This window comes from Leucoraja erinacea, chromosome 32 (genome assembly GCF_028641065.1).
Source record: "Leucoraja erinacea ecotype New England chromosome 32, Leri_hhj_1, whole genome shotgun sequence".
NCBI lineage: Eukaryota > Metazoa > Chordata > Chondrichthyes > Rajiformes > Rajidae > Leucoraja > Leucoraja erinaceus.
The window spans coordinates 11323445-11335413 of record NC_073408.1 but is presented as its reverse complement, the minus strand read 5'-3'; the positions used below and the strand labels follow the sequence as shown (position 1 = coordinate 11335413).

General features: G+C 46.0%; 1 protein-coding gene across 3 annotated transcripts; it reads right to left on the bottom strand.

Moving 5' to 3' along the window:
- Positions 1–1021: 1021 nt before the first annotated feature.
- tlcd5b (TLC domain containing 5b) lies at positions 1022–11463 on the bottom strand. 3 transcript variants are annotated; one of them, XM_055660752.1, is made up of 4 exons: positions 11365–11463; positions 9751–9857; positions 5255–5454; positions 1022–3448 (listed from the first exon to the last, which is right to left on the bottom strand). In XM_055660752.1, exons 3-4 carry the CDS (start codon positions 5448–5450, stop codon positions 2907–2909), a joined length of 738 nt encoding a protein of 245 aa, XP_055516727.1. In that variant the 5' UTR covers positions 5451–5454; positions 9751–9857; positions 11365–11463; the 3' UTR covers positions 1022–2906. The 3 variants fall into 3 exon arrangements, with proteins under 3 accessions (XP_055516727.1, XP_055516728.1, XP_055516726.1); XM_055660753.1 differs by having other exon boundaries at positions 11279–11457; XM_055660751.1 differs by having other exon boundaries at positions 11301–11457.
- Positions 11464–11969: the final 506 nt, after the last annotated feature.

Genomic DNA, 11969 nt, shown 5'->3' with positions numbered 1-11969 from the left:
GAATTTATTTTGTACACCCAAAAACATTTAATAAATCGCTAAATAAATTACTTTACAAAGACACCTTGTGCACAGTTCACATCACAGATGGAACAATGCCCTTTAGGGTAGTAGGTACAAGAGGAAATGTACACCTCTGAAGGCGGCAAGGCTGGTGCTGTGCATTTGGTGGTTAGTGCTGAAATCTCTCTTGATCACCACCAGCTTACCCTTCCTTGTGTGAAAAGAATATAATCAGCAATTGTTACTGATGATACAAACAGCACTATAAAAGGATGGAAGTGGTGATTGCAGTTAGAAGCAAAGCAAGTTTGATGCAAATAAATTTCACTACGGATACATGTGAAGTGGCATAATTGGGGGAAATGAATAGATTGGAAATGAAAATGTACAGAATTGAAGCAAAGATTGATGAAAGAGGGGAGATGCACAGCTTGGGATATGGGATTGAGGGTTGAAAAAGTAATCGTAGAGGGGAAAGAAGTGTGATTTCTATATCCTGGACACCGTACAAAAAAAGGATTTGTCCCAGACAGTGAATAAAATAGAGTTTCTTAGACTGCAGTTTTGGAACTTCAATGAAAAAAAGTACAAACCACTGCACAAATCAAGGGCACAAAAGCCTTTTGCTGATCTGGTACAATAGGCTTGTGGTGAGGGACAACCTTTTCATGTTCCGGTACAGCAGTCTAGAGTCTGAATGCCCTGCTCGTGCTTCTGTAAAATACTTGTGGGACTGGGGTACCTATTCCTATATAGGCTTGGGAATTTAAATAACTCCACTTGTGCCTTTATAAGAGGCTCATGTGGCTGAATGGCTTATTCTGCTTTCTTTGTAATGGATAATGGGGCTGAATGGCCTACTTTGGTTTCAATGAAATTTGGGTGAAGGAATCACCTCGTGTTCCAATGCAAAAAACTCACAAGCTGAACTGTATTTGCCTTTCTCTGTGACTCTTTCATGGGACAGAATGGATTCCCCCTGTTATTGTGTAAATGATGCCATATATTCAATATATATTCAATATGAAATTACGAAAGATGGGTGGCATTCTTTGGGTGAGAGGTTTAGCAGAAGATCTAACAGACCACATAATAGAATCTGCAGGGATAAACAATTGAAACAATTTATGCAAAATTGGATGATGCAGTAACAAATGGCATAGGAATTTAAAATTATTGCAATCATCTTAAACTCCAGCCTACAAATATTGAAATGGCATGTGTTGATTTTCTCCTTGGTGAAAGTATTCCTTGCATCTAATGTTCTTTTACCAAAATCACACCAAGCCAATTCCCATGAAAATTTGCAAGTTATGCTAACCCTCGAAAGAACTCCGAACATGATTTCACTTAAAAACGAATGGAAGAGATGCAATGAAGCAGAAACTGCACAAAAAAACTAAACAGGGCAGGCAGCATCAATGCAGAGAGAAACATAATTAATGTTTCAGGATGAAGAAATATAAAAATGCAAGGGGGATGGGCAGGAACATCTTCGAGAAGAAACATTAAGTATGATGAATGAGCAGGGAAATGGTATTGCGTTGTGAACCGGCAGCTTACTCCTGATAACAATGGCACAAAACTGCACTGATCAGGAATCGTACACAAACCAGAAAAGGCCATTTGGTCCAATCACTCTGGGCCTGGGCCTTTACTTTAAATCTAAGTAACTACCAATCAATCATACTATTTCTCGATCCCTTCAGTCCCCTTGCTTTACAGTCAAACTCCTTGCTTTACAGCCTATACTGATCCAGCGCAATGGGCTTGTGGTGTGGGACGACCTCTTCATGTTCCACTACAACAGTCTTAAACTCCATTTTATCCACAGTCTGGACAATTTATTATTGCATCCTATTTTGTTGTGCTTGGTGCCCCGGATAACTGTTACTTATCTGAACATTAGTTAAATATCCACATCTTTCAAGTGTTTCCATTTCCTGAAGGGCAGTTGTTGAAAGGCCTAAGAATGAAAGGACTAGATAGAGTGGATATGGAGAGGATGTTTCCAGTAGTGGGAGAGTCTAGGATCAGAGGGCAGAGCTTCAGAATAAAAATACATACATTTAGAAAGGAGATGATGAGGATGTGGAATTCATTTCCACAGATGGCTGTGGAGGCCAAGTAAAATGGAGTTTGATAGGTTCTTGATTGGTAAAGGCGTCAAAGGTTACGGCGAGAAGGCAGGAGAATGGAGTTGAGAGAGAAAAGTAGACCTGCCATCATCAAATGGCGGAGCAGACTTGATGCGCTGAATTGCCTAATTCTGCTCCTATGTTGGGAGGTTTGAAGAGGATAAAGATCCTCCAATGTCAAAAATAAATCCCAAGAATGGCTACTTGGTGGCTCAGCTGCCTGATCAAAGATGGGTGACACAGAACAGCGCAAATGGCCTCAACTACCTATCAGGTAGAAAAATACCAGGTCCCTGCTTCTGATCTCTCTGAGGACCATGACTCCTCCCACATTCCTCTGCCAACATTCATTATCTAGGTCTGCACGTGATTAACAGCACTCTGCTGAGGTCACCATCATTGAAGGGTTGCACACTAAGGTGACAAACTGAAGTGGCGGGGGAATAGAAGTCTTGGACACCAGTTACCATGCAATTAGATTGTTTAAGATCATCACATGCCTATAGCCAAAATAATCAGGGCCCACACTAGGGCGATGTCATAATTGACGCAGAGACAATGTGCTAGTCAGACACCGCCGGGAATACTGGTGGTGCTTGACATCAGAAAACTGTGACCATCAGGAGCTACCTGCAATACATCTCTTACTAATAATAATTAAAATAATAACTTAAAATAATCCACCTGCCAAAGGCATTCAAGAATGACAAACAAATAAAGGAAACAAGGTTGAGGATGGAGTTCATTTCACGCCACTTTGTTAAGCTAGCAAACTTTCTTTGTGTGCCCGTTGATCTGTGGGTGTACACTGAGTTGGCTCCGTTCCCTCCACGTCTTGTATTTGTGAATGCTCTTCCTCCAGGCAAATCTGGCAATGCTCACCATGAACACCCAGGACACCATGTACATGGCAACGCCTCCCAGCTTCACAATCGGGAGGGGCACGGGGGAAGATAACTCACAGTACAACAACCTGGCACCAACCCCAATCCGCACGCTGCAAAACAGTACAATGAACAGAATGTCCACGATATCTCCCAGCAAAGTGTGGTAACGCCCAGTTTGTCGAAGGAACCAGCGAGCCTGGAGGAACGGATTGGTGACTTCACTGCCGAAGATGACTGCGTTTACCTCTGTAGCTGACTGCTCCAAATCTAACACCATGCCAATGCCCAGGATACTGAGGCTGTGGTGAGACAACATCACCAGACCTTCCGTTTTGAAATAGATGCACCAGCACATGTCAAATATAAAATAGCCCAGTGACAGGCACAGCACATGGGTCTGAAGCTGTGTGTTTGGAGATCCTAAAAAATATAAATGCATGTTGCATTTAACACTTTCGATTAAAATATGTATCCATTCAATAACTCTCTCCATATGAAAACTGACATTTCCAATACTTATAGTGTGTTTCCATCACAGTTTGTTTATTCTCTTGGCTTACATTACTTGTAATTAAGTTATAAATTAACAAACATGCAAAATAATATTTCTGTTGCAAACCTCAATTAAAAATGAAAAGGTTGAAAATACTCATTAATGCCTGGGGTGAGAGAAACAGATTTTATGTTTCAGTCAATATTTTATGTGAGAACTGCATGGGGAGCTTGCAGACCAACAAAGACCGATGAGGCTTTTGATACCAAGGTCACAGAGCCTCCTCAAGCGGCATGCTGAGTAAAACACTGTGATCCACTCAGTCAGTGGATAGAGAAACTATTCCTATAGCAACGGGACCAAGTACTCCACAACAACTCAGGAGCACTCATGAGAAGGTCAAGTTCAACTCCATTTTTAGGAAGGAAAATAAGGCAGGTCTAGCTGATATTGCTCTTGTATATCTGACTTTGTCATCAACACTGTCCCTACACTAACCTTGTCACCTTACACTGCCCCTAAACTCTCACCTTGTCAACCCACACTACTACTCTAACCTTGTCAACCCACACGGCCCCTACAAACTCTGACCTTGTCACTCCACACCGCCCTACACTAACGTTGTCACCTCGCACTGCTCTTACACAGCCTGATCTTGTCACCCCCACATTGCTCCTACACAGGCTGACCTTGTCACCCCAAATTGCTCCTATGCACTCAGATTTAGCAACCTCGCACTGCTCTCATACACTCCCACCTCTTTGACCACTGTAATATCTGCTGCACATTGGTCTCCCATATTAGAGCATGCACAGAAGCAAAACCTCATGACTTGACACGGCCACATACACTCTAACCTTGTCAACTCACACTGCTCCCTAAGGAATGACTTGACCAGCCAAAGAGCAAACTACAGAGCCTCAGCATTTCCAGACGAGCATGAAGAGGAAGGAATCTCGTGAAGACTGGTAAATTCACCCTTGAATAAACAAATGCATAATTCCCTGCTGAGTATGTCATATGGCTGGAAGGGAAACAGAAATGTTGAAATGTTTTGTTGCTTGAGCTCTTTATCCTGTTGCACTATCATTATGCCTGAAATTCCCATGTCTTGGGGATTATCCCAACAATATTAGACTCACTAGGCTTCCCCAGGAAGCAAATCACATGAGTTATGTTCATACTCTGGAGATTGAGTTGATTGTTAGCTCTTGCTCAGCCTCAGAGGGACTCCAAACACATCAAACAAAAATAAATCACATTTTTCAAATGCAGGTGAACAACAGTAGATATTTAGAGATGGATTTGCCATTTCTTAACTACAACCTTAATTTATACGTGAGCACGCTTACAGTTATCTATTACACCCAGTGTCACCCCTGGGTCAGTCCGTTTCAGAAATCGATGGGCAGATCATAACTTTGCATCATCTCTGAGTGATTTATTTAGAATGTAATCTTCTTTCTCCAGGGTCAAAACAGACAAATATGATGCAGCCAAGCACAGTGCTTGCAACAAAGCAAACTAGTCAAGCAGTGACTGCAAATGCCCTGGGTTCAGGAGTCGTACAAAACGAACAAAGATAGTTTAGATTAAGCCCACCGCAAACCATAGTCTCTGTGGAACTACCAGTCTGTCAAAGCCAGCTCCTGCTTGACTCCATCCAATTTGTCAATGTAAGAATAAAACAGTGTGATAATCTTCTGCTAACAGCATCATGCTCCAGAACCCACCTGGATGAGTAAATGGCCAAGGCCCATCTATAAATCCAACGTATCCAGAGAGACAGACAATGAGGACGCCATGTACGAGAGTTACCAGGCGACAGCTCCACTCACAGCAGCGCTGACAGTTCAGCTGACGGAGGAAGATGTAAATTGACACCCAGCAAATCAAACTGCAAAACACCAGGAGCAGGGGGGCAGCCATCTCACTGGAAAGAAGGAGAATATCATTACGTGCACACAAGTACTGTCAGCTGCAGGGTTGGGGACAGAATAGGACAATGGAGTAAGCAACCTGTTTGCAACGTGCATTACTAGAGTTACCAAAACTATCTGGAGACAGTCAGAGGGTAGTGACAATGCCAGGTCAGAGGGCAGCTCCCACTCAGCTAAGACGCAAGGATAGAGAGTTATAAAAAATGGACTTTCATCTAGATTAATAAATCTCTTCAGGTCAGTTCCACTATAACGGAATCCCTGCAGTGATTGATGTAAAACCCATCTGACTGCGTTCAAAGTTCCTTCTTATTCAGGACGAAGACCTGTTAAACTAATAGTTTAACACTTGGGCAGCCTCCAACTCCAAGTATTATGGTGAATGTATACTCCAGACAATTAATTAGACATCACTTTGGCACTGTTGGCGGAACTTCTTGATTGCATTACAGTGTATAACTCAATTCCACATATCTAGGTGGGTGTATTGTTGGCAAGGCTGGTTCCTATTGTCCATCTCTAGTTTCACCTTGAGAGGATGGTGCGGCACTGCATTCTTGAACTGCAGCAGACAATGCTATGAGATGCTGAGCATCATTAGAACAGGAAGAGGCCATTTAGCCCATCAAACCTGATATATCCATTCAACTGCTTCCCGTTGATCTACTTCCCCAATCCATCCACCCATCTTTGCCATTTAGCCGTTTAAGTCCATTGCAGCACAGGAACAGGCCCTTCAGCCCACTTTATTTGTACCAAACATGATGCCAGGTTAAACTAATCTCATCTGCCTGTATATGATCCATATCCCTCTATTTCCTACACTTCCATGTGCGTATCTAAAAACCTCTTAAATGCCACTATTATATCTGGCTCCACCACCACCCCAGGGAATGTGTTCAAGGGCCCCACCACTCTCTGGGTACAAAACTTGCCCCACACATCTCAATTAAACTTTCCCCCTCTCACCTTACCTTTGTCCTCTCCACCCTGGGAAAACAAATTTCTATACTGATACTAATAGATACTAATATTAATTTTAGGAAACATTTTCAGACAATCCAAAACTGGGGTCATAAGTATAATAAGCTAGCTATTATTGAATTTAATAGCGAAATTAGACAAAATGTCTCAGAGCATTAGAATGCGGAACTCATTGCCAATATGTGGTTAAGTACAATAATTTGGATGATTTTTAAAGGAAACTACATGAATACATGAGAGAAAGGGAATAGAAAGACCAGAGATGAAGCAGATAGATAGGGTGGAGATTAAGTACAGTTTAATCATCAGCACAGCCAATTGGCCAAATTACTTCTTTCTATGCTGATTATTCTCTGTAATGCTTCCTGGCTTCACTCCTAATGGTCTCGTTCCATTTTTAAATCAACATTACGAAAACTAATCTGGTCTATTATCATGTCGATTCTAAACCCTGCTTTTAAAAAACTGCCCTGGAAATATTCTAGAAATTCATTGCTGTTGCAAATTGTGGTCTTCTGCTGCCTCGTAAAAATGTAAATCTACTGTTATAAATCCTTTACCTTCACTACAACCTATTACTACAACCTATTCTCATCTCGGTATTTATGTTCCACTATTGCCAGAACAATATAGACAACTCCCTCTGGAGTTCTGCACTCTTTCCTGTTTCTGCTCTCAGGAAAACAACTTGATTAGTCTGTCATTATACCTCAGCCCCAATATAACTCCCATTTCCTTATGATTGTCAATACATTATCTATAGGAAACAGATTTTATACAACCTTTAATGCATGAATCCTGTGATCCCCATTAGGGAAGAGGTGACATTGAGCCCAGTTGCTAGCTTCAGGTTGGTGTAAATCAGGCCCTTGCATTAAATCTCGTTTATCTGCTGTGCTTGGTAATTTAGTGATCACTGGCTCTAGGGCTTAGATTAGAAACAATTCTAACAGTCAGCTTTAGCAATTTACTGGGTCAATCATGCTTATTACATTCGCAATGTCACAACCAGAACAGGATTAAAGCCAGTCTTTTTCTCGGTCTCCGTCTGTATCTTTGTCCCAGACTCAGCTTTTTCCTGCACCCAATCCCTCAATTTGTTGGAGTAAAGAACAGACAATTTGGCCCAACTATTTTGTGCTGGTATTTGAATACATTCCCTTTCACTGTATCTATCCCCTCTCAGCATTTAATAAATCTTTTCTTTTGTTTTCACTCATGCAATACTTAATTTTAGGAAGTATCAACACTATTTGCCTCAACCACTTCCTGTGGTGGTTACATCCACATTTTAACCATAGACTTAACAAATGTCACTTATTTCCTCATTATTTATTAGCAACTTTGTTGTATGCATTTTTTTTTCAGGATTCTCCTACAAGGAAGTATTGCCTCCGATTCAACTTAATCACTTTCAACATCTCTATTGTGTCATCTCAAGTTGTGTTTTCTCCAGTAGAAAAAAATGATTCAGTCTTTGTCAACAAATGTCGTGGGTATGGTTTCTTTCTTGAACATCATTCTTGCAGTTTCTCTTATTTCTACGATAGTATAAAGACCAGGACATTGTACAGTACTCTCAGTGGGGTCTCAGCAGAGCCTTATGGAGCTGCAATATATTTTTGCTGGCCATTACTTTCTGCTACAAGGAAGACAATCCTTGCAATTTGTCAACATTTGTCAGTAATTTGTTAGCCTGTAAGTGGACATTCGATGATTGGTTCACCAAGAGACATAAATCCCTTTTTTTGTCTTCTCCAATCAGATTGTTCTTTAATATTTTCTGTAAATTCTTCCTGTAAAAGTGAATCAACATATTTGTATTCTTACTGAAATTCATTTATCACCTGTGGTGCAGATTTCAAGTTCCAAATGTTTTCTTGTAATATGTGGCAATCTTTGTTATTTCTGTCAGAACAACTACTAGAATTTTGGAGACTTCACTTGTTGGTATTATCTACAACTTTTCATATAGCAAGATAGTCAATTATTTGTCCAATCATTACCTTAAATTATGATTATCAGTTGTTCCAGTGCCCAACTTGTAAAACATCACACAAAAGCTTCCTCCTATCAAAATATCTACCCTCCCCTGTGCTTTCTAATTATTTTAGGCAATTTGCTTTCTATTTAGGTATCTGTTTCCTGCTGGAAATGGCCCAACCTTTGTGCCGCATTCTACTGTTTAGGATCTTTTGAAACTGTATGTATATGACAAAAACATTGTGATGAAGAACTGGTGGAGAATCAGAAGTGCGCAAGAGATCTGCCAATCAGTCAATATCCACGCATGGATTTCTCAATGCTGACAAGAACAATTACAGCTTCAACACGGGGCAGCACACTTGCACAGCTGGTAGAGCTGTTGCTTCACAGCACCAGAGATCCTGGTTCGATCCTGACAACAAGAGCCATCGTGTGGAGTTTGCATGTTTCCCCTGACACCTAGTAGGTTTCCTCTGGATGCCCGTGTTTTACAAAAGATGTAGGGTTTTGTTGGTTAATTTGTCTCTGTAAATTGCCCATTGTGTGTAGGGAGTGAATGCGAAAGTGGCATAACATGGAACTAGTGTGATCGATCGTCGGCGTGGGCTGAAAGGCTTGTTTCCATGTATTATCTCTAAAAGTAAAACTAAAAAACGAAACATGCAAGGACCTACTCTGCTGAGAACTGAGAGTGCAGAATTTAATGGAGACACAGAAAGAGAGAGAACTGCTGGGCTATTGATCATGAAATTGACTATTGCCTCTAGCACAGCTGTTATTGGCCACATAAAAGACCAAGACCTCAAACCTGGCACCTAATTCATGAACTATTGAGCAGGTATGATCCCTACCATTGTACACGTCTCAGTCTCAATGGACAACCTGTGGCAGGGATCTCAAGGTTTTGGAGAAGTACTACACTGGTCTCCACAAAAACCTTCTATGAACTAATGTCAACATCCTTTCCCCAGTTATTAACCCTGCATCTTGGCTCTGACAATGCTCAACTATCCCTGTTGTTGGATCATATTATCTTCATTTCTGACACCAGCATCTGACCCACGCACGCAAATCTGAGCTCCATCACTGCAAGAAATTTCCAGAAAATATTTCCAAATTACTTGCAAGACCCTTATGAAAAACAATTATGCCGTCCTCACTGACCCCTGGGAATTCTAGACCATGACCACAGAAAATGAAGGAGAATTATCTGAAAATGCACTGTGATAGGAGTTACAATTACAATTCTCTGGAATTGGTGCACAATATAGGCCATGCATAAACAACAGAAAGAGCACGCAACATCCAGAAGTACTCACCCCGTCACCTGCTCTGCTTGTAGTAAAGACGGTAAACCCTGGAAAGAGATCTTCGGCCACCTCAGAACTGGAGTAGTCACACGTCATCCTCAACCCCAAAGGATTGCCTAAAATGGAAAATATGACAAATATACTGAATAATAAATGACGACTGTCAATCTTCCCTCATAGTTGACCCTCTCCTCCTCACTTTACTTCCCTCATAGTTGACCCACTCCTCCTCACTTTTATCCTTACATTATTAGCCCATTCCTTCCCTTTGTTGACCACCTTTCCCCCCCACAGGTCACATTGCCATTACATGTAACTACCTGTCGCTCCTCCCTCTCTATCAACCTTTGGGGGAATGCATCTCAAATGCCCATTACCATCAGCTCTTTAAAACCCATGAGGACCCAGGATCAGTACCACCGGGCATTGAGGCAGGTGAGGTTTCTATGGGAACCAAAGATCTATAATCTTTGATGGAAACCGTGGCGAGGATTGAGGAGGCCCTCCAGTTTAAATTTCATTTGGAATATTTTGGAGGACCAAGAAACCAAGCCCCTGGGCCAGCCCACCTCCACCCAGACCCCGCCCCCTCCACCCAGACCCCGCCCCCTCCACCTAGACCCCGCCCCCTCCACCCAGACCCCGCCCCCTCCATCCAGACCCCGCCGCCCCTCCAACCAGACCCCCGCCCCCTCCATCCAGATCCCGCCCCCTCCACCCAGACCCCGCCCCCCTCCATCCAGACCCGCCCCCTCCACCCAGACCCCGCCCCCTCCACCCAGACCCCGCCCCCTCCATCCAGATCCCGCCCCCTCCACATAGACCCCGCCCCTCCATCCAGACCCCGCCCCCTCCATCCAGACCCGCCCCCTCCATCCAGACCCCGCCCCCACATAGACCCCGCCCCTCCAACCAGACCCCCCCCCCCCCCTCCACCCAGACCAGACCCGCCCCCCCCTCCATCCAGACCCGCCCCTCCACCATAGACCCCCCCCCCAGACCCGCCCCCTCCACCCCCCCGCCCCCTCCATCCAGACCCCGCCCCCTCCACCCAGACCCCCCCCCCTCCACCCAGACCCCGCCCCCTCCACCCAGACCCCGCCCCCTCCCACCCAGACCCCGCCCCCTCCATCCAGACCCGCCCCCTCCATCCAGACCCCGCCCCCTCCACCCAGACCCCGCCCCCTCACCAGACCCCGCCCCCTCCACCCAGACCCCGCCCCCTCCACCCAGACCCGCCCCCTCCACTCAGACCCCGCCCCTCCACGGGCTGCGCCTCCACCATAGACCCCGCCCCCTCCATCCAGACCCCGCCCCCTCCACCCAGACCCCGCCCCCTCCATCCAGACCCCGCCCCTCCACCTAGACCCCGCCCCTCCACCATAGGCCAGGTTTCCTCCACCCAGACCCCGCCTCCGTTGTCGAAGCCCCGCCTCCCCTAGGCACCGTTCCCCTAGGCCCCGCCCCCTCCCATAGGGCCCCGCCTCCTCCACAGGCCCCGCCTCGCATGAGGCGAAGTCCGTCTCCATGGCCTGACCGCGCAGGTCGCTAACGGTAACCATGGTTGCGGCTCCTCTGCTGCCTGACACCAGCCCTCCCTTCAGCGCTGTCACGGACGCTCACACGTGTTGGCCTTAGCCTCTCCTCGCCCGATGGCGCCGGGCGACGCTCACCCGGCGGCGGCCTCCGGCAGCAGCGCCATCGGCCGACAGGCAGCAGGGTGCTGGGGAACCGGCCGTGTTGGGGGGCTGGACCGGAGCCGTCCATCCGGGGCGCCGCAGTGGGGGCGGGGAACTGGGGTGAGGCCTGTAGAGGCCTGTCCGGGGGGTCATGCCTGTGGGGGGTGGGGGGCGGTGCCCTGACGGGTGGGGCCTGTCTGTGGTATGGGTGGGGGGGGGGTGTGTGTAGGGGGTGGGGCTAGAACCTGGGGGTGGGGCCTGTCTGGGGGGGTGTATGTGGGGGTGGGGGTGTCTGGGGGGTGGGGCCTGTCTGTGGGGGTGGGGCTTGTCCCTGTGGGGGTGGGTCTGCCTGTCTGTGTGGGGGTGGGCCTGTCTGTGGGGGTGGGCCTGTCTGTGGGGGTGAGGGCCTGTCTGTGGGGGTGGGGGGGCCTGTGGGGCCTGTCTGTGGGGGGGGGGCCTGGGGGGGGTGGGGCCTGTCTGTGGGGGTGGAGGTCTGTGGGGGTGGGGGCGGGGCCTTCTTTGGGGGTGGGGAGCTGGCATGAGGAGCAA

Coding starts and splice junctions, on each gene's coding strand:
- tlcd5b (XM_055660752.1), bottom strand. CDS start 5,450: ATGGCTGCCCCCCTGCTCCTGGTGTTTTGCAGTTTGATTTGCTGGGTG. Junction 3,449..5,254: donor TTGGCCATTTACTCATCCAG/GTGGGTTCTGGA, acceptor TATATTTTTTAG/GATCTCCAAACACACAGCTT.